Source organism: Apodemus sylvaticus, chromosome 11 (assembly GCF_947179515.1).
Source record: "Apodemus sylvaticus chromosome 11, mApoSyl1.1, whole genome shotgun sequence".
Classification (NCBI taxonomy): Eukaryota; Metazoa; Chordata; class Mammalia; order Rodentia; family Muridae; genus Apodemus; species Apodemus sylvaticus.
In genome coordinates this window covers 83489339-83514228 of record NC_067482.1, presented here as the reverse complement: position 1 = coordinate 83514228, position 24890 = coordinate 83489339, and the positions used below count along the sequence as shown (strand labels likewise).

At 49.4% G+C, this 24890-nt stretch overlaps 1 protein-coding gene across 7 annotated transcripts in view; it reads left to right on the top strand.

Moving 5' to 3' along the window:
• The window catches only part of Tns3 (tensin 3), a 240450-nt gene that overhangs the window by 175177 nt on the left and 40383 nt on the right, over nucleotides 1-24890 (top strand). For all 7 annotated transcript variants that reach the window (XM_052199263.1, XM_052199269.1, XM_052199266.1 and 4 more), the window contains 4 exons: nucleotides 2165-3424; nucleotides 17493-17653; nucleotides 18631-18748; nucleotides 18830-18910. In XM_052199263.1, the coding sequence (XP_052055223.1) occupies nucleotides 2165-3424; nucleotides 17493-17653; nucleotides 18631-18748; nucleotides 18830-18910 (1620 nt within the window). The remainder of the gene's footprint in view (nucleotides 1-2164; nucleotides 3425-17492; nucleotides 17654-18630; nucleotides 18749-18829; nucleotides 18911-24890) is intronic.

The following is a 24890-nucleotide window of genomic DNA, read 5'->3' as shown; positions in this document are numbered from 1 at the left end:
TGTAGGACAAGCTTTCAGTCTCTCTGTCTGAAACCTGGCTCACCGTCACTTGCTGTGTAATTATTCTCAGGGCCGCCCATGAAACTTGGAATGTGTGTACTTGGCCTTGTCTGTGCAGGTAGGTGGTGTCGAGCTGCAGGTGCATCCAGGCCCCGGAGGAGCCTGGATTCTCAGTGCTTCCCACTCCTGACAGCTGTTTAATCTTAAGTTATTTACTCTCCCAGAGCCTCTGATCTCCTTAAACAAGCAATAACAACACGAGGGTCCACAACTGCACACTTGAGTCCAGCTTGTGTGCATGTTGCCGCTTGCCTTCTCTCTGAAGGCTTGCTCTATTTACAGCCTGTGTATGTGACTGCTGCCCCCAGAGCTTCCCTCCCCACCTTCGGCTTTAGAATGTGGTTGGGCTTCTTTAGGCTAGACTACACATCAGTGTTCTCCAGCCTTGTCTCCTGCTCTCTGCATGCTTGCCCTACAGTGCAGTTAAACTGAGAACAGAGCCCAGGCTAAGCCCGTCCTCGGAGCTGTGTTCTCAGGAATATGGGAGCACTTGGCACCGCACCCCTAAACCTCTCAGCCCCTTTCCCAATAAGTCAAACGATCCCGATATGTCCAGAAGCAGGCAGCAGTTGCTGAGGGCGACCAAGTGTCCAGCTGTTCTGAGGGGCCATGGGACACGTGCTCAGGGCTGGTCTCTCCCGAGCTGCTGCATGATTGGGCTCAGCAGCCAAAGGATGATAGGTGCATAGTGGCTCACACCTCGGGTTCTAGGCGCCTAAACTGCTTGGCTTTCCAGACCTTAGCAGCTCCTCTGCTATGGAATGCTTAACATTCCACAGTACAGAAAGTTCAGGAAGAAGGGGGAGGCTTGCCGGGAAGATGTGCTGACTGTGAATTCTGGCTTATTTTAGGAAGCTCTTGCTATGGCACGCGCTGTGTGGCCAAGGCAATTACAACTGCCAGTCAGCAGATTGTGGCTTGGGAATCTCCACATTCAGCCGCCGGGGGTCCTAATTAATAACAGCAGCAGGGGGTTCAGCTGTTCCTGCCCACAGTGTTTACGTGACATTCTGTGTAGTGTACGTGTCAGGCCCAAAGGATCCGACATGTGACAGTTATCACATGTTACCTGTGATAGGCCAGTGTTGGCCAGTGACCTTGTGCTGCTCTGTCCATAGGCTTTAAATCCTTCCCATTATCTTAACTTTCCCTTCCCACTGAGTTGCATATTTAGATTTTAGCACATCCCAGAGTACTGATGGGATAGTGGGCTTACCAGTGACATGGTGAACTTAACGATCATACCCTGCGTGTTAAAAACAAATTAGATATATCGATGGAAGTAGATAAACTGTTGATTCTTGGGAATTCAAATGAACTGAGCTGGGCTCCACATTCAAAATAATGACAATAATGGTTCAAAGAATGAAAAAAATCGCCAAACATCTTAATCTTAATAGATGTGTGTGTGTGTGTGTGTGTGTGTGATGTTTCTTACATGGGTGGGTAAGTATGTAGCTAAAGTAATAGCTCAGTGGTTAATCACTTACTAGCATGCATGAGACCCTGGGCTCCACCATCAGCATGACAAAGGAAACCAAGCAGAAAAGGCAGAAATGATTTTAGCTGAGTATATCTGATATATGAATTCTTCTTTATTGCTGCTTACTCTGCAGAAGATTATGTAGAGTTTGGGGACCCTAGTTGAGATTGCACTTGTTTTTTTTTTTCTTTTTTTTTTAAAGATTTATTTATTTTTATGTGTATGAGTACACTGTAGCTGTACATATGGTTGTGAGCCATTATGTGGTTGCTGGGAATTGAACTCAGGACCTCTGCTTGCTCCGGCCCTGCACACTCAGGCCCTAAGATCCATTCACTATTATATGTAAGTACACTGTAGCTGTCTTCAGACACCCCAGAGGAGGTGTCATTACGGATGGTTGTGAGCCACCATGTGGTTGCTGAGATTTGAACTCAGGACCTTCAGAAGAGCAGTCAGTCCTCTTCACTGCTGAGCATCTCTCTATCCTGAGACTGCACTTGTTTACTATTGAGTTGTATTATAGACTCACTCATCTGTCTAGATAAGTGTGTGCCCACTGTGGTAAGTAATACTTCCTTTTCTCCCTGGCTTACAGCCTGTCTCTTGCTTTCCCTACAGTGCTACACACACAGGGCCCAGTGGATGGCAGCCTGTATGCCAAGGTGAGGAAGAAGAGTGCCTCAGATTCTGCCATCCCTAGTAGCCCTCAGGGCATGCCAGCCACCAGCAGTCCAGACCACAGCGACCATACCCTGTCAGTCAGCAGTGACTCGGGTCATTCTACTGCCTCCGCCAGGACTGACAAGACCGAAGAGCGCCTGACCCCGGGAGCACGGAGAGGCCTGAGCCCTCAGGAGAAGGCTGAGTTGGACCAGCTACTCAGTGGATTTGGCCTGGAAGACTCGGCAAGCTCCCACAAAGACATGACGGATCTACGCAGCAAGTATAGTGGGACACGCCACGTGGTACCAGCCCAGGTCCACGTGAATGGAGACGCTGCCCCAAAGGACCGGGAGACCGACATTCTAGATGACGAGATGCCTCATCACGATCTGCACAGTGTGGATAGCCTGGGTACTCTTTCCTCCTCCGAAGGGCCCCAGTCAGCCCACCTGGGCCCCTTCACCTGCCTCAAGAGCAGCCAGAACTCCCTCCTGTCTGATGGCTTCGGCAACGGTGTTGCTGAAGATCACAATGGCGTCCTTTCTCCGGACCTGGGCCTTGGCGTAGACTCCCTTTATGACCGGGAACGGATGTGTGGGAGCCGAGAGCTGAAGCAGCCGCAGCCCCTGTTGAGGAAGCCCTCTGCACCCACCCCGGCGCAGGCCTACGGGCAAAGTAACTATTCTACCCAGACTTGGGTACGTCAGCAGCAGATGGTGACTGCTCACCAGTACAGCTTTGCCTCAGATGGGGAGGCCAGGCTTGGCGGCCGCAGTACAGTGGACAGTGCTGGCCTTGCCCAGCCCCAGCCCCAGCCCCACATCCCAGTTACTCCCACCCGTGGAGCAAGCAGCAGAGTGGCTGTTCAGAGAGGTATCAGCAATGGGCCAACTCCCTCCGACACACAGCAGCTCTGTCCTGGTAAAGCACTCCAGCCCAGATTTCCAGAGGACAGAGTCATGAATGGAGCACACCAGGAGCTAGACACCGGCCCCTCCCCAGGCTCTCCGACTCTGGATATTGACCAGTCCATTGAGCAACTTAACAGGCTGATCTTGGAGCTGGACCCCACCTTTGAGCCCATCCCCACACACCTGAATGCCCTTGGCATCTCAGCCAATGGCTCGATGTGTCCTGATGGTGTGGGAAGTGGGCTCCGGTGTGGTGGCAGGCTGGACCCTGTAGACGGCCCTGGCCGGAGCCCTGGGCGGCAAGGTGAGCTGATGGGGCGTTGGTGTCTGGTAGGAAGTATCCCATTGGGAATTTAGATTTGCTGAGACTCAAAATGGAGAGGCATCTTGGCAGTGTCTGCTCTCACGAGCCGTGGCCTAGAATCCAAGTGGTACCTTGGCACGATACAAGTTTGTTAGCAGAATTGAATGGTGGGAAGAAAGAGGCCTAAACTTGCCTATAAAAATTGTTTGGGGCAAGGGTGGTCTCCCCCCCCCCCCAGGAGGAATATCAGTGTCTTATTTCACATACTTGTCACTCCTGTTGGTAAGTGCAGCAGGTCATTTGAGACCACCAAATAGCCTGATCCACATTCCTCTGCCGCCTGCTGTGTAACTCAGAACCTGTGCATACGTTCTCTGAGCCTCAGTTTCCACAGCTGAAGAATCGGCTCAACAGCGAAACTTTTCTCATTTCAATAATGTTCCTTTAGGGGAGAGTACCAGGCGTCTCGGTGAGTCAGAAGAATTATTGGGCTCTTGAGTCACCCTCGTAGGAACAGAGGTTTGATTAAGCAGTCGGTGTCTGTAAACTGTCCTATTTACAAACGTCTCCTCTGAGCTCCTGGACATCATGTAGGCTGTTCATGGGTGGCAGGAGCCACCATGTCTTAGAGAGAAGCTTAGTGCTCATTGAGGACCGACCGAGGGAGACTGGAATATGGGGCAGAAAGTGAGAGTGTGGAGTGGCCTCAGAGAAGCTCAGACAGAGTACATCGGGTTCCTGGATTCTGTGATCTAGAACCAAGACCACAGACCACAGCTCTGCAAGGGTGATGGCCTCTGTGTGAGGACCATCTGTGTACTGCACCTTCTGAAGCTGCTGGGAGCTGGTGTGAGAGAACTCTGCGGGCCTTTCTGCCTTAGAACCAGGGCAACTGCACACTGGGGCAGAGGCTTCTTGGCAAGGCTAAGTTCTGTAGTAGTGGACAGTGTCCTCTGGCCAAGCCTGTCGGAGTGTTTCCTGCCGACTGCATCAGTGTGATGACTATTTCTTTGGGATCAGATTCTGTCAGGTGTTCCCTGTATGTGTTAACACGGGTCAGGAGGGTTTGAGAGACACCTTTGTCATTAGATGAAAAGGCAGAGACAGCAAACCCAGAGCATCCTGGGAAGGGAGTTAATGGAAGGGTCAGGGCTTGGCCTGATCTGCACAAGGTTATCCCTGGAGGGGACTGGCCAAGGTGAGGTGTCTACGAGAGGGGGATGAAGTGGCTGCAGGTAGTGGCAGGTAAGATGGAGCTGTGGATGTTGCTGGGACCGGGAGGACAAGAAAGGCAGTGCAAGAGAAGGCTGTCCCCATCTCCTCCTTCCTCCCACAGTGCGTTTCTGTGCTTCTCATGAGCATCTGCCTTAGCTTGTTTGCTAGTGATATTAATGGTAGAAGTACCTGCGTGGGCTGAATATTGCTTTAGGGTCCTGGCAGAATGGCTTAGTTCATCTTCCTAGTACCCTTGTTACAGGGCCTTGCTTCATCTTGCTCTTACGTCTGTGGAGGTTACTAGGTGATGTCAAGGCTTGAGTTCACATGGACCCTGTGGTGTAGACCTTGGTCTCTGCCCTCTTTGGAAGGTTGCAGCCTGGCTGATGTCTGGGTTCCCTCACCTCCTTCATGAAGGCAAGAACAAGATCCTTGTAGCATGGATCCTAGCTAGTGGTTGCATGGACTGCCAGCTAACTTGCATGCTGTTATCAAAGGACAGCGTTGCTGTGACTTTTGTGCATGCTGTCTATGGGAAGGAAGGGCTATCCCAGTGTCTGAGGATGAGAGGCGAGAAGAGACGCCAGGTTATATTATCTCTCCTGTGCTGGAATGCATCACTGGACAAATAGTAGGATCTTCCAGTTGGTAGGTACGTGTTTTCCCCAGTCCAGTTCTGAGGCTGTGGTGTTGCTGTTAACAACCCTGGCCATACGGCAGAAAGAGTAGCAGTGGCTGAGGACCTAGGCCAGGTCAATTCTTGTAGGCACATGAGCTCATTGAATTGAATACGTAAAGGAAATTCAGAGTTCTAAGGTTTCAGTGGAAACACTTAAGCAAACTCTATAACACTTTGCTTAACGGATGTTCTTGGAAGACTGTACTTGGGAAGAATAAATCAAAAGCCTTTCTTCCAGGAACAAAATTCCCTCCTGAGTTTTGAAAAAATTTACAAGTGTCTAATGGTGTATGTGGGCAGACACTGGACTCAGGCTCAGGTCCCTTTTGTCTACTTGACTGAGTACACTCCTGAGGGATACCCCACTCCTGTAGGAAAGGTATACCAGGGACTGGACTTTGTGAGAATAGTGCCCTTACATTGGCCTTCATTAAATTACAGAAGAAATGGGTCTTTACTAACTAGAGTTTTATTTTAATCTTAGATTCTCCTTAATTCCTCTTCTTGTATAATTATCAAATGAAATCACTTTTCTACTTAAACAGATTAGTAATTTATTAATCTTTGTTCAACAGGTGTCTTGGGTCATTGTCGATCCTTGGAACTATAGTGGTATCATTATACATACATACATACATACATACATATACATACCTGAAGCAGCAGGAATGAACACAGAGCTCAGTGTGAGGACAGAGCTGAGCCAGTGACAACCTTCTTATAGCCAGCTGTTCTTCCGAGATGGACTTCCTGTGTTAAGTCAGCACCCAGCTCCTAAGTCCTCCCAAGTTCGCACTACACTTCATATAATGAGCCTGGGTGGCATGTGAGCAGTCATGCAACCTGACTCTTAGCGCTCAGTGCAGGAAAACTCGTCTTGATAAAAATCCCATCAAAAAATGGCTCATGTACGCACCCACCTGGGTGAAGAAGGGGGGATTCTTTCCTCCCTGGAAGGCAGAGAAAATGCTAGAACCCCATTGATCTTAAAATTTATAATTGAATTAAAATGTATTTATTTATTTTAAATTTTTTACGTGTATAGGTATTTTGCCTGCATGTGTGTGTGTGTGTGTGTGTATGTGTGCGCACCTGGTGCCTTCAGAGTCCAGAAGAGGGCGTCAATGTTCTGGACTGGAGTTGCAGAAGATTGTTACTCACTCACTTGGGTGCTGAGACTCACACTCAGGTCCTCTAGAAGAGCAGCCGGTGCTTTTAACTACTGAGCTACCTCCCTGGCTCCTGATCTTAAGATTTAAATTTAGTGTGCATGCTTCCATCTCTGAATGGAAGGGTTTAGTGACGAACGTTATAAAACAGAAATCCCCAGATGTCAGAGAAATTCAGAATAGTACAAATGGCAGGAGCAGCTGATTTTTGAACCCCTGTAAGTTTTGGAGTGTTATACAAGCCTTTACTTTAAACAGTTCTCAGGTCTCTTTGTTCAGGCCTGTTCTTATTAGTCGGATGGGAATAGGAGTGACAACTGCTGAGCTGTGTGGCTGAATAGGAAAGACCCAGTGCCACTGAAAGGCTTCATGATGTCCCTAGGCCATTACTGTGCATGAAACCCAGCCCCATTGTGGATGCGGAATTGCCTGACTACAGCCGTTCTGAATCTTGTAGACACACGGAGATTCTGGGTTGCAAAGTTCCCAGAATGCTGTATCTTTTCCACAAGCCTGCCCCGACCCTTCCTTCCTCTTGACTTTAATGCCAGCTCCTGCTGAGCTCTCAATTCTGAGCATAGATGCAGGTTCACTGTAGGATGCTGGAGCCTTGGCATCTTCAAGTCAGTAAAATCCTTCACGGTCCAGACCATGTCTTAAATGCAAGAAAGAGCTACCGTGTGTAATAAGGAGTTGAGAACAGCTCTACCAGGCTCCTCCTGGGGACTGTATTCCAGCAGAGCTGTGCAACATCACCCACACCAGCTCTGCAGGGAATAGCGGGCCATACGCTCCCTCCGGGGACGGGTTATTTCTAAACAGAAACTGCATTTGAAGGCTGAGTGCATCTGAGGATGTTTCTTTCATAGTACAGTAGGAATAACGGTACTGCTGTGGCTGCAGCTGGTGCTTGGTTGGGATGGCAGCGATGGTAGCGATGGTAGTGATGGAAACACTCTTACCATCATTCGGATCTTACGTATTTCCCAAAGGTCCCCATGATAAATGCTTTCTCCTAGAGAGTACCATTGAGATGTGGTAGAAACTGTAAATAGTGGGGCCTCCAAGTCTTTAGGTGATTGGGGGTGTGCCCTGAGAATGGTGAAAACCTGTCCTTTTTCCTCTCTGGCCATGAGGAGGGGTTTGACTTTGCCACGCCCTTCTGCTGTAATGGCTTTAGGACCAAAGCGCAGGATTATGGATTGAAACCGCCAAAGTCCTGTGCCAGAATAGCGCCTTTTCTTTCTGGAATGGTTATCTCAGCTATTGGTGATAAACAGCTGATGTGCGATTTTCATTCTAGCTAGAAACTTTCATTCTGCTGGACCTGCTTTTCTAGAAGGATTTTGTTGTTGTTAGTTGGTTTGGGGGATGTTTGTTTTGGTAGATTTCATGGGATCTGCTCAGTAGAAAGTCATGTCATTTGCTAGAAGAGGCAGTTTTGTTTCTTCGTTTCCCAGAAAGTGGTGGTGACGACTGTGGTGTTGGTGATAGCGATAATCATGTGGTGCTATTGGTGATCGTGACTGTAGTGATGATGGTGGTGGTGGAGTGAAGGTCGTGATGGTGATAGAGATAATTCACTCTGAGTACCCTCTCTGTTCTAATGAGTCCACCAGGAAATGAAAACCCTCACTCTTGTCCGCTCTGCATCTCTTGGCTGTCCCTTCACTTCGCTGCAGTCCTGCCCTTTTTACCAGCCTGGCTTCTTCATGATGTTTGCCAGGATGGGTAAAAACCTTAGAGATACCGTGAATAGAGGTCTTCCTGTCAGGCAGCAACGCAGACACCCTTCTGCCCCGGCTGCTCTGCTAGATGGACGCTGAGGTGAGAGGTTGTGTGGCAGCCTAACTCCACCATAGGACCAGAGAGGCTGACCAGAGGTGAGGAGTCATCTCTGATGCCTGTGCTGCTGACTGTAGTGTCTTCTGTCCCTTGTAAAAACCGGCTGAGGCAGGCAGTTCCTTCGAGGGGAATTTTGCTTCTTCAAGGTGCCCGCTGGCCAGTAAGACTGCGTCCTCATTCTGGTGTGATGTTCCCTGGCTGTAGCTGGCTAGGCAGACCCCCAGCCTCTGCCCTCCTGCTGCCCCCTGCCAATTTCAATTCAGCCTGCAAGTGCATAGATTTCTGGGATCCTGGTCTTTAAGTGGCAGTGGCGTGGTGGGGCTACCTGAGAAGAGAGGCGACCTGTGGAGCCAGTCCTGTGCACGACAGAAGGCTGGCTGCCTCGTCCATACCGTGGAGACTTCTTGTTTCATGTTGTTAAAATATTTGATTCTTGTTCCATTAGTCTCAGGGGCCCGATGACAGGAACCTGGCAGGCACTTCTTGCACGCAGGACCCTGGCCCTTCCTGCCTGTGCTTTTAGAATTCCTTTGCTGTGGGAGGAGTGCGTGAAGCTTCGGATTGCAGCTTGTCATACTGCCCTTGTGTGTTTTCATGGCAGGGACCAGAGATGCGGAAGAGGGGACCGTCATACAGTTCACTTTTGCTCACACGTTTCAGTCACCATCACCGTTCAACAAGTCAAGGAATCTGGAGAGTTGTTCCTTGAGACCCTCATAGGCAGGACTCGCTGGTACAAGGATAATGACCAGACAGATGCCCCCAGAGGGTGTGGTATTTGGGGAGGCTTGGTACTAAAACATCCAGTACCAGGCAGAGGTGTCAGGGAGTAATGCAGGATGGGTTGTGTGGAACCCTACCACCGGTTGGTTCAGTCTTGTGTATCAAGAGCCCAGAGGGTGAGCCATGGGACCTTGGGCAGCTCAGGCTTGTCTGTATGATCGCTGTCCCATCAGTGGAGACGGTGGATCTGACAGGGGGTACTATGGGTAGGACCTTGTTATGGGTCAGGGGTCACTTGAAGGGAGTTGGTGCATGGAAATGTCATGGGTAGTGTTTGCTTCCAGCTCTGCAGGGGAGTTTCAGATAGGAGAGAATTCAGCATTGGGGACACATTTCAGTGCTACAGCATTGCTTGACTTGACATAAAGGGGACCTTGGGATTTTTCCCTGCAAGGGGCAAGGAGCTACCAGGTCACAGTTCTTCTAGGACAGCTATACTGCTGTACAGTCACTACCATCCTGTGGTTTCTGAACTTTCCCTATTCCTCCTAGGGAAGACTTTAACCCATTAGTGATCACTTCCCATCCACTCAACCTTAGCCCCCAGCACACTAACTTACTTCCCTGGATTAGCTGTTCTTGCTTCTGGTATAAATGGAGTTGTAAACTATGTGGCTCTTCTTGGCTGGTTTCTTTTACAGAGCAGATTATATTTAAATGTCTGTGACGATTGGAGCTTCATTCCTGTTTATGATTAAATAATACTCCATAGTCAATCTATTCATCTATCAGCGACACTAGGATTCTATCGGCATTTGGCAGATGTGAATATTGATGGTATGCATATGTGTGCACACATACCTGTTTGAATACCTCTTGGCTCATTACCAGATGTGGATTGACTGGGTCACAGGGCAGCTCTTGCTGAGTTTGCTGGAGAAACCACCTCCAGCCTCATGTATGGACAGCTTGTCTCCAGAAGCTTTGCCTTCTCAATGTGCTAGAAAAATTTGGTCTGTTGTCATCTCGTAAGAGACCCAGGTTCTAGGAAGGCCACCTTTGGGTATTCCATATAATGGAAGCCAAGTCCCTTCTCTTCATCAGGATGAAGAGGCTCTGACAGTTCTGAGACTTGGTAAGGTCAGTTGTCATCTCCGGTTCTGCAATGGGCCTTTGTGTCATGATGTGGGCCTTAATCAAGGGATGCACTGTGTCATCTGTAGAGGTAGTAGAGGATGCTACTTAAGCGTAAAAGGAAGGAACCATAACTGGGTCCTGGAACCCTGCTGCTGAGTGGAATGTCCTAGATGCAAGTCCTGGGTGAAGTGACCAGAGATCTTTTTTGGAGCTTGGAGATCTTTTATGCAGAGTTCATTCAGCAATGGGGAGATGCTTTCCCCACCTTTGGGGATGTATTCTCTCCCTTTCAGATATGCCTTCCTCAAAGCAAGCACTTCCATGATTCCCCAGGGAGCACATCTTCAGTTCCATTCCCTTCCTCTGTGGAAGCTTTGAGGATGTCTCCTTCCCTATTGGTTAGGAGCAGAGATGGGAAGGAGACATCACAGAGGGCTTTTTCCGCCTTCTGTCACTCAGCACGTGGGCTCCCAGTGTCCTACCTACTTTCTTTAGGGGAAATGGCATGCCACCTGCTCTTAAGGAGCAAACCCACCAGGTGACCGGGCCTCCCGAGCCTGTCTTGGTTCCGTTTGCTAGAAGAGAACACGTTAGTCCATTCCAGGGTACCTTGAGCTGACCTAGTCTTTCTCTCTAATCACTCTCTGTAGAGGTTCTGCCTGTTTACTTGAAGGAGCTGAACTCAGGAGGTCCCTACCTCAGCACAAAACAACCTTCATCATATTTTGTTTTCACTCTCAGGAATGTGAGGGAGTTTCCAAAACCACTCCCATGCCACGGGGTGCCAGCCTTGCTTCATTCTTACATGATCCTGTTAAGACGAACCCACCACTTACCAGGGATTCTCCTTCTAGGGTCCCAAATCGAAAACAAAAATTGTGTTGCAGAATGGGTCATGTTCACGGACCCGTTCCCTTTCGCTTTCATTAGTTGTGTGTTACTTTGAGTATGTGAGATGCTCAGAGCATTCTGAGACATACCATTGAGATGCTCAGGGTGGCCAAGCACGTTAACATGTCCATCTCATTGCATGTATGTGCAGAGTTCTGGTAAGAGCCTCTAAGTCTACCTGGACGGGGCACACTCTTTCCTGATTCCATCTATTTTTTACACTGCCCATGGTAACCCCCTGGGGGCTTTTGGGATGCAGGTGCTAAGGGTGACCGTGTTGCTTCAGTCTGCAAACGGTGGCTGGTTGATCTGGTAGGGGCTTGAATGTCTGAAGTACTGTAGGCTTATCCACTGACTCCCGGGTCCAGATATACTGTGCCTGCAAGTTGAAAGCTTTGGCAGTCATGCCATGGTCCAAGGGAAGAGTAGATGGAGAAGAGGAAGGGTGAGGCCCTCAGTGGAGGATTATAATGACGTTCTGTGGAGAACCACATATGTGGTTGTGTATTTAGTCACACAGAGAGTTGACCCATGGCTTGTTGAAGCTGGGATGTTCCCCCAGTTTGCTTCTAATGGGGCCATTTGGGACTATGCTGAAGAGGACAGCCAGTGGTCATGTGTCATCCCATAAGCTGCCTACCACAGGACTGGTAGATTTATTTTAGCAGCACAGTGGGCCATATACCTCACTGAGGAGAGGATTCTGCCCTGAAGAGTCAGTGTGGGTGTCATGACATCTCCTGCTCTGTACTCCTCTCCCTCTTTCCAGGTAGGCCAGGTGATACCAAGAAACTTCTGGGTAGCCCATAGCACCACTGAAGGACACAGAAAATAGACCAGCGAGGAAGGGTTTCGTACCATTCTCATGATTTTTGGTGCATTTGAAGAAGTGCAGAACTGCCAAGGAACATTGTGGGAGATTCATCCTAAACTGTAGTTTTCCAGCTAAGTGGTCTAAACTCCTTCCCCCAAACACACACTCAGAGTCTCCCAGTAACAATGTTACCTATTCTGGGCTCTCCTGGGCTCAGTCCTGCATGTTAACACAGTGCCTGACAATCTTGGTCTGAATCCAATTCTTGTGGCCCCGTGCTTTGTAACCCTTCCCATGAGGCCTCCAGTGTCTCCAGATGAAGTGCTTGAGGGTGTTCCCTCTCATGATTTCCCCACTATCATGGTGGCCTTGGCGGGAGTGCCCCCCTAGCCTGTCTGTCTTTGCTCTGCTCCCACACTTCCCACACAGCTGCCTGGCCTTGGAGTGCTATAGGGCTCTGTCTCTATCTGTGTTCTCAGTGATTTAGCATCAGCTTCCCAATCTCTCTGAGGTTCGGTGCCTTCCAGAGACTCGTGGTAGATTCAGCTTTCCTGTTTGGCTTGACAAGGTCCGGGGTGGTCCTGGGCAGTGCTCAGAGGGCGTGCCCACCTATCAGTGCGTGGGCTTTGGGGGTAGCAGTAAAGGGGAAATAGACTCAGGTCTTAAGCTGTAGCCTGAGGTCTGGGGGATCCTTTGGGGCAGGTGGAAGGATGGATGGCCCATGCAAAGACAGGTGAATGCTCAGAGGCACTGCTAACAGTCGGTGGGGCATCCAGTCGGGCTGCCGGGCAAAGCACATGGATGCGTGGTTTTCTGCTTGTCCTTCTCTGGGGTGGGGGTGGGGCGCTGGCTGCGTGGAGGGTTCCAGAAACAAGGCTCATCGGCATCACTGCAGGCTGCTCTTCTCTGCTCGAGTAGGCATGAAGTGTCCCAGTGCATTCTGAGCTCCCTGAGCTTTTTTTGTAAGCGCCAGGGGCCAGTTCAAGTTTCCTCTTTACTAGCAGGGAATGTGCTGGAAGCAGGTGTAACTCCCCACAGCAACTGGGGGGTCTGCCACAGCTATGGGATAGGCCCTCCTGTGCCTGCAAAAGTTCCCTTTGAGCTTGATTTGGTCCCTGTTTCCCTTGGAGGTTCTCAGAACCAGAAGGGTTGGTGCAAGTGGGAGGCTGCCCCAGATCCCGGAGAAGGCTCCATCAAGCCAGCACCGCTTCTCTTAGATTGCACATCAGACCAGGTTGGTCGTGATCTTAGAGCATCCACAGGCATCCCCTGCTCCCATGAAGTCTTTTTGTTTTCTTTTGTTTTCCCGCCTTTTCTGTTTTCCTCTGGCTCTGACTTCTTATAGGAAGACGAGAAATAAATATTGCCATGGCCACCTCTATGGCATGAATAAAATATAGCACTGCGCAGAGAGCAGGGTTTGCCTGCTCCTTCCTAGACTCACTAAGGATTTTGCTATTCAGATTGCCCAAGCTCATCAAGTCAGCTTTACGCCAGAGAGCCGAAGTCAGTTTGGAACCCATGTAATGCAAATTTGTGCTTTGCCGTTTCTGCTTCTGCAGATGTGGAACAGCAGCTGTAGAGGGAAACATGAGGCTCTGATGCAACCCCAGACTCCCAACCTCAGCCCCTGGAGTCCTGCTAGGAGCTTGCAGATAGATAGCCAGCCCCGGGGACACACCCTGAGCAGGCGGGGTGTGTAGCAGCGGCTGTGTGTGCAGGTGAATTTATGTTAGTGAAAAGTGTGACCTAGTGAGCATCAAGGATTTATGCCCCGGCAGATGCTTGCACGGTGAGTCTGGAGTGGAAAAATAAACAAACAAGCTGTGCGTCTTCCTCACACTTTGGCACTGTTCCCAGGGAAGGGAGGTTTGGGAGCCTGTGTCTGACAAACCACCACAGGCTCTCTAAGGGAGGCCTGAGAAGTCAGCCGTCAGCATAGGATGCCGACCAGGTCCCAGTTCATCTGTCCCTCCACCCTCCGTCTCCTGCCCTCCCATCTCTCACCCACTCACAGACAGACAGACAGACAGACAGTCCTCATCATTGGGATGGACATTAGAGCTGAGATCCAGGCATGATCGCAGGGTTCAGCACCGCACAGGTGGCTACCTCCGCATCTGTCTTCAGTAAGGAAGCCAGTTCCCGGGGAGACAGCAGTGCAGAACGTGCTTACTAGTTCAGTCTTTCTAAAGGGAGGCAACCAGCTTGGCAGGCACCAGAGGTAGTGCACAAAACTCAAAGAGAAATGTCCCCTTGGCAGCCAGCCTCCTTCCAGATCTCCAGCTAACCAGGGTGTGAGTAGAAATGTCAGAGGTGTCAGGCTAAAGTGGAGGTGCCTGTGGTTTCCTGTGGGCACGCCCTAGCCCTACCTTTCTGTCTGAGGCTCAGGACCTTGGCATAACTCACTGGTGTAGGGTCATTGTAGACATTAGGGGACAGGTGTCAACACAAGAAACATACAAGGACTCCGCCCTGTGAGAAGGGGGGCCTTGGGCCACACACTCTTCCATAGCCTCTGGAAGTAAGGATGAGATTCCTCATCATGGGAGAAGTTCATTTCTAGGAATGCCAGTACCCTCCTTCCTGATAGTCATCCGCAAATGGGGAGACTTGTAGTACCTGGGAATGTGGGCCCGTGGAAGTGGGTGCAGGTGCGGGTGCTGAAGCTCTCTGTCAGTATTCAGAACACAGTACCTGAGTTTGTCATGCATGTGTGCAGGCAGAGGCTGTGTGTGTGTGTGTGTGTGTGTGTAATTTGTGAGAGCACAGGGAGGCTGTGGGAGACTGCACACATGGACGTGGCTAGATGCATGGGCGGGAGGTGTGATAGAGTACACATATGGAACATGTCAGGGTGACCATGGAGGAGAACAGGGCAGAGAAAGTGTGCTTGAGTGTCAGGTAGTGTGTTAGTGAGAGCCTGGTGTGTACGCATGCACCAGTGTAAAAGACTCTCAACACTTCCGAGAGGGAGCGCTGTGTCTATGACAGTAAGTGTGAGTATAACAGGGACCTGGTTGTCACAGGCGAGGGTGAGGACCTGAGGAAAGCCAGTGAGTATACAAGAGAGTATGCCCATCCCTGTGGATACTCCTGGGTACATTCTGTTCTTGGATCTATTCCAGTTCTCAAGCTTAGAGCCCCCATCCTTGGGGAGTCTCTTTTTCCCTTCCACCCCCGACTGCTGAGGAGGAACAGCTGCCGGTGGGCGGGGTCTCGGTTGTAGATGCTCTTGGTGCATAGTGGAGACAGAGCTGATGAAGTGTCTGGCTCGGGATGTCGCCTCAGCCTGAGGCTAAGCTCAGTTCTCTCACCGCCTTGGACCTGCTGTGGAACCTAACTTCCTGGTTATTTCAACCCCAAAGAATAGGAAGAACAGGTCCTTCATTGGAGCTGTTAGATCTACCTACTGCCTCTGGATACTTAAAGACCCGTGGAGTGTGGCTCCTGGTGGGGGACATCACCTTAGAATGGTGGAGGCAAAGGCCACATCCACTTGGGTTCCTGTGTGGACTCCTCAGAGAGGAGGAAATGGTTATTGACCAAACTTCAGAGTTTATGAAGATGGGCAGAAGTGAGTACAGTCTAAAACCAGAGGCTCAGAAAGAACCAACACAGGTCACGCAGAAACACTGCAGAGAGGAGGGAGAAAGGAAGCAGGTTCATTTCTCCCAAAGGGAGTCCAGGACTTGTCTTAGTTTTAGAAAATAAAAATGTTATTAGTGAAAACCTTAAAAGATACAAAGGAACCGGAACTTTGCTAAGAGGTCGTGTCTTCTAGAAATGTCAGAGAAGTTTCACCCGTAAAGTCTTACCAGCATGGTTGCCCAAACATGTCCTGGCCCGACGATACCAGAAGATATATTCACATGGCTCCCTCAGCCCCACACGGAGAACTGCAGGCAACTGAGGGTTGAGGAGAGCAGGGGACAAAGTCACCAGGAAAGAGCATGGCGAATGCTTATCAGATAACAAATGGTCAGCCCTGAAAATATATAAATACAAGTTAATATATGGGCTAAACAGGTTGTTCTATGTACTTAGGAATATATGTGTACACACATATACTATATGTGATGTCTATGTATTATACATATCAGCAATTAAAGAAAAAGGGACCATGGATTTAGAAGGGAGACACGGTATAATTATGTTACAGTCTTTAAAAAGATAAAATTATGAAAAAGAATTGTAGTTTGAAAGCTTTAAATAAAAGATGGAGGCATCCATAGACAATATGGGTCCTTGTCTGGGATCCACATCCCGGAGATCAGCTTTTGAATGTTTTGGTACCGCTGTCTTCCTTCTTTGGTACTCTAAAGCATTTGCGTTGCCCCTGACACTGATCCGTGGCTGTTTGCCGATTGGCTGTGATGCAGAGTGAGCTCTCAGTGCCGAGGCTGGTCTGCTGTGCCGCATTGTGATGAGCGGACCGTGGGCCTTGCATGTAGAGAGGCTCAGGTTGGTCAGCAGTCACGGCGGTCACATGGCACTCTCTCTGACCTGTCTTCTTTGTCACCATTGTTGTGCAGGTGGCAGGTGTGGTCACACGGCACTCTCTCTGACCTGTCTTCTTTGTCACCATTGTTGTGCAGGTGGCAGGTGTGGGCACCTTGGCTCTAAGACTGCTGCAGTGCCCTAAGGCTTTCTCTCACTAGGCCTTGTTGGTTCAGCTGTTTCAGACCGCCATTCCCCAGGACCATACATCTTAAGAGTTAGGAGGGCTGCCTGTCTCTCTGAGAGTGAATCTTCCACTTTGTGTAAGGTCTCCTCCTTAGACTGCAAGCTCTTTACAGATAGAGCCATCTCCTCAGCTCCAATTTGTTTACTGTTCTTGAGAAAGTGTCTCAGCACCCAGTCCAGACTGACCTTGAACCCACGGTGGCTCTGCTTCCTGGATTCATGCACACGCCCCACCATATTGGTAGGGATTCTGTGTTTTTTGCTTAAGCCTAGACTGACAGCAAATCCTGGTTTGTTATGAAAGACTACATTGTAACTTGACACGTTATCACCTTTGTAGGCTGCTGCAGTTTCCCCGTGTTGCCCAATTTTAAGAATTCCCTGGAAGAAAGTTTAAAAAGCTAACAAGCTAGCCAAGATATATTTTTCTCCCCAACGAGATGATCAGGTTTGGATAAGAAGACCAGGAGCCCTTGGGTCAGGAGTAAATGCCAGTGGAGATTGCATTGGGGTAGTAAATGTTCATTCTTAGTATCCCCTCATATGAAGATTCAGTTTGTCTTGACAGAGCCACGTGCCTGGATCACTGCAGGTGCTAACCTTCTCATAACAGGCCTGGGGTCTAAGAGTCATCTTAGCTGACTCTCTCTGAATTTAAGCTTAGCCATAGTCTCCTGTCCTAGCACTGTGGGCTGAGTTCTGGCACCTGGCCTTGCTTTTTCTGGATGGAGTGCTCTGGCTTGTCTCTGGGCGTCCCACAGCCTGCCCACGGCCGTCCTCCTGTCTGTCTGGAGTGGCTGACTGGTGATGACACTGTCTGTGGATAGTTTAAGAGGGGTTTTATCAGTGGTCTCTATACCCTGCTGTAAGGATCACACCCATTCGGTTTTCTCCTCACTGTCTCCTCAGGCGATAACCCCATTGGGGGACGTCTTCGAAAGCTGAGCATTGGGCAGTACGACAATGATGCTGGGAACCAGGTGACCTTCTCTAAGTGTGGATGGGGAAAGGCTAGTGCGGACCCAGCCCCAAGCCTGGGCTCATTCTCCTCTCCTGCAGACATCAAAGAGGTATGCGCTGCTCCTGTCCCCATCTCCTCTCAATACCACTTGTTTTCCTACCCTTGTGCTTAGGGAAATAGCTATGCCACGTCCTTGCACAAGGTCACCAGTCACTGTCACCTCTCTGTCCATGACTGACCTCCTCATCTAATAGAAATGGTTCTTAAGTGACAGACAGGGGTTCTGATTGGGAGTACAGGTCAGAAGGCCTAGGTAGTGGCCACACAATCCCAGATATGGCCATTGAAGCCTCAGTGCTCTTATCTGTGGAATGGGGGTGAAATGCAGGTGGGGTGTGAAGATTAGGAAACGTGGGCCTGGCCCTAGCAGGACTCTGCAGGTAGACAGCACAGCCAGCGGCTATTGCTGACTTCTGGTCTGCCACACAGGGCTCCAGATCCTCCGTGCACATGATGACCACGAGGAGATCGTCCGACAAAAGACTCCAGAGTAGTTAAGGCTACACATCAGGATTTGACAGGCCCCCCTCCCCAGATAATCAACCCTAATTATATACCTGATTCTCACGTTGAAACATCGGAGCCTTTAGAATAGGAAAAAGGAAAAGACAGCATATTGTCTTTGCTCTTATGAACATCTGTTGTTGATTGCTGGGATGGCGCTCCCAGAGTCTGCTCCGTGTTCTGTGACTTCCTGTGTGTTTTCACTTCCCTATGACAGCGGTGTAGTTAAGGATTCCGTGGCGATGCTTTTGTGCTCAGTGGTGGGATGCACACTTCCCTGGCACCGTCTCCCTCACCCCATCTCCCTGCTGCCGGCACTGTATTAGCCGATGGTCCACAAGCTGCTTGTCTCCCTCCGTCGCTAGCTGTGGTGCCGGTTGAGTTTCCTCCTCCACACTGTATGCCGGAGTTGCCAGTTTCGTCCTTCCTGGTCCACGCTCAGCCACCTTTGGGGGCCAGATCCGTGGAAGGGTCCTTTCTATGCTTCCTCATTTTTCTGTTCTCCCTCTGTGCTCATTTCAGACGGTGATCACTGCATATCCCCCTGACCTCGATATGATCGATGGCAGGATTCCAAACAGCAAGGAGTCGCCTGTGTGTCTGACCCCAGCATTCCCTGTGTCTCCAGAAACACCATATGGTAAGAAAGATGGAAAACTAGCTGGGCATAGCTTGGTACTTCAAGGTGGGGGAGAGTAACAGTATCCTCTGTTGTTTCCAGTGAAAGCATCCCCACACTACCCTCCGATCAGCCCACCTGAGCCCCAGCTGACCAGCCCAGCCAGTTTGCACAAAGGGCGAGGTAAGAACCCTTGGTAACAGCAGCTGTGATACCATGTGCAATGTTGTTGTTTCTACCAAGACATTCTCTGATGCAGAAATATTACTACCTGGGTCACGTCCCCAAGTCCTTGGGCAAGGACACGTCTTTCTAGAGCTTGGGATGTGGCAATAAATGCCGTGGTTGGGAGTTGAGTAAGGCACTGAGAGGGTCCCAGGATTCTTAGAAATCAAGTTTGGTACTCACATATGTGGCAATTTAGGCTCAATTCAGTAGGGCCGGCTCTCAGGTTGGCATAGGTGCTAGTTAGCATCCTGGTGAATTTTTCCATTCCGCAAGGAGTTTGAAGGAGGCATGCTATCTAATTTATTGCTTAAATGGCTTCCAGCAAGAGTAGGGTGTCTGTCCACACGCACCCTACAACATGGTTATCTTTGTGTGCTGCCGTATGTGACCCAGCTCCTAGCCTAGGCACACCTGGATTTCCTGTCCCTAAAACCTTGACACTTTCCTTGTTCTCTACATTGAAGCCTAGAGACCTTCAGTATTCCGCATTGCGGGGAGAAAGAATACTAAGAGGCCAGTGAATTTCTCGGTGTTTCTTCCAGGTAGAAATTGCCCACGTTTCTTGGGGGTTTCAGGATGGGTTGGGTCTAAGCAGGTGGAGAGATGCCCCACATAGATCCTTTTTGGTCATTTAATTTTCATAATGTAGTTTGCTGTCTGCTGTCCCTGAAAATGCAGGCAGTCTCAGTGTCCTTAAGTCCTAACCCATGACATGTCTGGCCATAGTCCACAGGCATGTCAGTCCACCAGAGGTCCAAAGAGACATCATAACCTGCACCAGTTCTTCCTTAGTGCCTGGCTTGTGATAGCCTGTTTCCCTCGACTGGGAAGTCTCTGGTTACTAACAGAGCTTTGAAGAAGAGGACTTTGGCCCCAAGGTTCCTTTGTCTGCACTGCCTAGGACTGGTCACTAAGTGCCCTTGCTCTGAGTTGTTCTCTGGGAGAGTTCTTTCTCCTGTTCCTCAGATGCAGTCCCTAGGCTGCTCTTGTCCTAGAGGAAGGACCCATGCAAGCATCTTGGTCTTCAAGCTACTCTTTGGCCAGCACGACATGGCACAGCCATTTTAAAAATTGATTTATGTAACACAAGCTACAGGTTTGAACACTTACGAGTCTGCTCCTACATAGCTTCTTCTTGGTTTTTTTTTTTTTTTTGTATTTGTTTGTGTGTATGTGTGTGTTTTCCAGACAGGGTTTCTCTGTATAGCTCTGGCTGTCCTGGAACTCACTCTGTAAACCAGGCTGGCCTCAAACTCAGAAATCCGGCTGCCTCTGCCTCTGCCACCAAGTGCTGGGATTAAAGTCATGCGCCACCACTGCCCGGCCCTACATTGCTTCTTAAACTTCTTTTCTTTAATTTATGTTTTAATTTAATTTGCATCCCGACCACAGCCCCCTCCCTCTTTTTCTCCCAGTCCCTCTCCCACAAAGCCCTCCCCCATTGCCCTCTCCTCTTCTCCTCAGAGAAGGGGAGCCTCCTGGGGTACCACTCCACCCTGGGGCATCAGCAGCTCTAGGCATATCCTCTTCCACTGAGACCCAACCAGGCAGCCCAAGTAGGTGGGAAGGGGACCCCGTGTCAGGAATGGAGACTGAGACAGCCCCCTCTTCCACTTGCTATGGGACCCACATGGAGACCAAGCTGCACATTTGCTACAGATGTGTACGGGGTCTAGGTGCAGCTCCTGTGTGCTCCCTGATTGTGGCCCAGGCCCTGTGAGCCCCGTGGTTAGTTGACTGTGGGTCTTCTTGTGGTGTCCTCGCCCATCCTGACGTGGCTGGCCTCTCAAACTTAAACAAGCAGAACGTCCCATTGCCTCGTTCATTCTCGTAGATGTCAGCTGACTTCTGAGTCTGTTTTGGGACTCCGTGGAACGCGAAGCCCACAGCCTGAGACCAGGTCTTCTCTCTTTATCACGGTCTGCTCTGGTGACGAGAGACAGCCGTGGATGATCTCTGCCTTCAATGGAGTGAGAGGCTTGGAGATCAGCAGTGGCCACCACAGACACAAAGTACACAAAGTTCAAGGAATGCCACAGGGACGAGCCACTTGAGGGTGTGGCCGCAAGGGTCAGACTGATAACCCAGGCAAACTTCCCATACCCCACTGAGCCATCCCCTCTCAAACCGTGTACATTTCAAAGCCACCTTTCTCTGTGAATTAGATTTTTTTGTTTTTAATTTTTTTAAATTAATTACTCCATATTTTATTCCCCACCCCTCCAAACCCTGTCTACTCCTCCCCCCCCCCCCCACTGTTCCACAGTCCATACCTCCTCCCCTCCCTCTGTTTCCATGTGGATGTCCCTACCCCCATCGTGAATTAGATTCTTGATGTAGCATCTTTCTACTCTGGGGAGAGAGGGAAAGCAACTCCATGCACGGTTATTATCAGCGTTTCTTGGGACTGAAAAGTTTTCATTAACTTGTATTTAAATTTGGTTCCTTGGCAGATGTAAGGGGACGCCACCGGTCACTAGCTTGGGGGTGGGGGCGATGAGAACAGATTGCATTAGATGCCATTACAGCCAGAGAAATAGCCACGCTCAGGCCTAATGCAGTGGTGCCAGCTGGGCTTTCTCACCACAGCGCAGCGTGGAGTAGGAGGGTCTGAGTGGAGGGAACATTATTAAGGAGACTCAAGTGTGGGGCTCTTGCTGGAGTAGTCTAGCTGGATTCCTGCTTAAGGAAGATGAAGACCTGGAGCTGAGACGTTAAAGCTGAGAGATGAGAGGTTTTAACCAGATACCCAGTGTAGTTGATTATCGGAAGTGGGATCACCGAGCAGAAGTATTGCTAAAAACAAGAACGGATGTCTCCGATGGCAGCCCTTCCCTCTGCTCAGGGCTCACACATTCCCCTGAGTCTCTCCAGGTCTTTGCACACTTAGTTTAATCATGTGGTTCTGGAGTCTGATATTCCTAGAGCCAGCCAGCTCCCGGCCATTAAGCCTGCTTCTCCCAGCCAACCCCAAAACAAGCCACCCTCCAGCAAACAGTTAAACAGTCCAGGGAAAACAAACCTCAGCCTCCCTGGGGCCTGCTAGTCATTGAATAAATTGTAGAAGCCAATTTAGAGGAGCTAGAGAGGTGGATCACGGCTTCAGAGCCCTGGCTGTGCTTGAAGAAGACTGTGTTCTTTTCCCAGAACTCACGTGGTGGTTCTCAGCCACTAAGGACTACAGATCCATAGACATCTAGATACCTAAGTCTAGAGATCTAGAAGGCTTTTCAGCCTGCCACCATGCCATCCCCTGTGAGAAGTACCCACTTGGCCTTTGGTGAGCACAGAGGACTGGGTGGCTGAGACAGGTATTGCCAGATGGCACCTGTCCTACCACGTGCGGTTCCTGTGGGCACTTACGAGCATGGGTTGTTCAGGTGCCTGACTTAGACCTCAAGTAGAATCAGCGAAGGTTGTGTGTAAAGCCGTAACACAGGGTCAGTGTCATAAATAGTGGAAGACCAGTGATCGTAGCTGTTGTCAACCCCATGGAGAGTCTTAGTCTATCTTCGGCTTCTAACAGACTACTATGGCCCAGGAAGTTTATAATGAATAGAAATTTGGCTCTCAGCTCAGGAGACTGGGAAGCCTAAGGTTAGGGGACTGGGAGAAATGTCTTTCTGAGTGGGGAGATGAAGTGAGAGTCTGAGCTCTCCTGCTGCCAAGGAACCTGTGGCTGAGATCTGTGCTCCTACCGCTGCCGTAAGGACAGCGTCCGTCAGCCTTGGCCTTTACTTCTGAGATCCCCTAACACTGGTGTTGATCTCCTGACATGTGAATGATATACAGGGCCGTGCTCAGAGCAGAGCAGAGCAGAGCAGGACCTGTGGGGGAAGACAAGCTCCTCAGACCTCTCTTGGCAGAGTAAGGTCGCTCTCCTCACACAAGGCCCCTTTGGCATTCATGGAAGGACCCACTCCAGGCAAGTGAGGACTATTTCAGGACTGAAGCACAAAGAATGCTGCTGCCGACTTTCCCAGGGGCTTGGGATAACATAGAGGCTGGTGGTCGGGCACAGCAGAGCAGCTGCAGAGGCCAGGGCCAGCGTCTGAACCAGTGCCCAGGGTCCGTGAGCATCCTTGCCTGTCTGATAGGGATAGTGTCGTAACGGCCAGTGTGAGCCTGGAGTGCACCTGTCTGTTGGTGCCCTGTCACTCTGGCCAAATTGTACCCTAGAAATAAAAGTGATCATAACGGTACCCATAAGTGTCTTAGGATTCCAGATGTAATTTTTTTTTTTTTTAAAGAAGGAAATTCCTTTATAAAACAATTTAAGCTAGGCAGTGGTGGCGCACGCCTTTAATCCCAGCAGAGGCAGGCAGATTTCTGAGTTCGAGGCCAGCCTGGTCTACAGACTGAGTTACAGGACAGCCAGGGAGGGGTACACAGAGAAACCCTGTCTCTCCCCCCCCCCCCGCCCCCTCCCCCGCGCAAAAAAAAAAGAAGAATAAGAATTTGAGCAAACATTGCTTAATCTCAACCTTTTCATAGGTAAAAGAAAAAATTATGAGGCATAAGATAGAAACACTCTGCCATTTCTTAGATGATACTTAGATATTTCCAAAATAAATAAAATAATAATAAAAACCCACAGTGAAGTGTTTCATGAAAAAAAGCCATGTTCCTGACATAAATTACCTTCGAAACTGTTCTAAAATAGTTTTTTTTTTAAATTTGGCAAAATTTACATAGCACCACCACTTTAAAGTCAAAGTTCAGTCATTTTTTGCATTTACAATGTCTTACACCACAACCTCTCTGTAGTTCCGGATATTCTTGTCACATAACAGTTTTTTTTTTTTTTAAACAACTGTTGTTTAGAGAACATTTAAGGACTTTGGGTATCCTTAAAAATGATTAATGCCTAATGTTTGTTTACTTCAGAGGAATGCTTTTGTACTTTTGCAATTTCTATTTTGTGTTCAGCATAGTGATTTGGGGGTCGTTTTGGGCTGTTGTCTCTACTGTGAGAAGAAGGCTTTGTGAAGGGTTGGGCTTGGGTCCACTCATTTGCTTTCAGGGCTCATAGAAGAACATTGGAGGACTTCTTCACAGTTCAGAATAGCGGATTTGGGTGTGGCAGAATCCAGAGGGCAGGAATGTATGGTGTTGGCCAGAGGGGAAGGAAGAAAAGCGGGAACCAAGAGTATTTGGGACAGGGGCAGAAAGTCGGAGAGAAGGCCGGGGGCTCTTAATTGATTTTTATTTGGAAGTAGTGTTTTATTTTTGCTTAGAAAAATGGCTGGACTAGAGAGATGGCTCAGTAGTTAGGAGCACTAGCTGCTCTTCCAGATAACCCAGGTTTAATTCCCAGTGCCCACATAGTGGCTCCCAACAGTCTGCAAAAATTGGAGAGAGTTAGGAGAGAGAAAAGGGAAGAGGGGGACTGATGAATTATACTATAACCTCAAAGATAAACAGCAAAAAAATAAATATAAAATTATTTTTAAAGTTAGCAACATCGGGAGCTTGACGTGTTATAAAATGTCCCGGCCAGCCTTCCTTTTTATATCCAGTTCCTTTTCTGTTTGAATTTTTATGAATTTGTAATGAAAATTTTTCCAGAGCAGAAAGAAGCACATACTATCTATAAATGCAGGTGATGTTTGTGGAAGACCTTGGTGGCTTAGGTGCACATAACATAAGAGTGTCTGGTTATGAGGCACATAGACTTTCTGCACAGATGCCTGCGGTCCACTCAGCATTCCAATTTGTGCCAAGGACTGAATCCTGGGCCTGGTGAGAGCCTCAGCAGTGGATGTGCATTAGTAAATCCACGGCAGGCTTCCTTCTCCCCACCCGAGACGAAGAATGTGAAAGGGGGGAAAAATCAGACTCCTTGTAGATCTATTTAAAAGTAAACGTCAGGGGTGGGTTCGGGAGGTCGGAGTCCCGCACTGCCCCGTGAATGTGCTGTTAGGCGTGGCTTTCG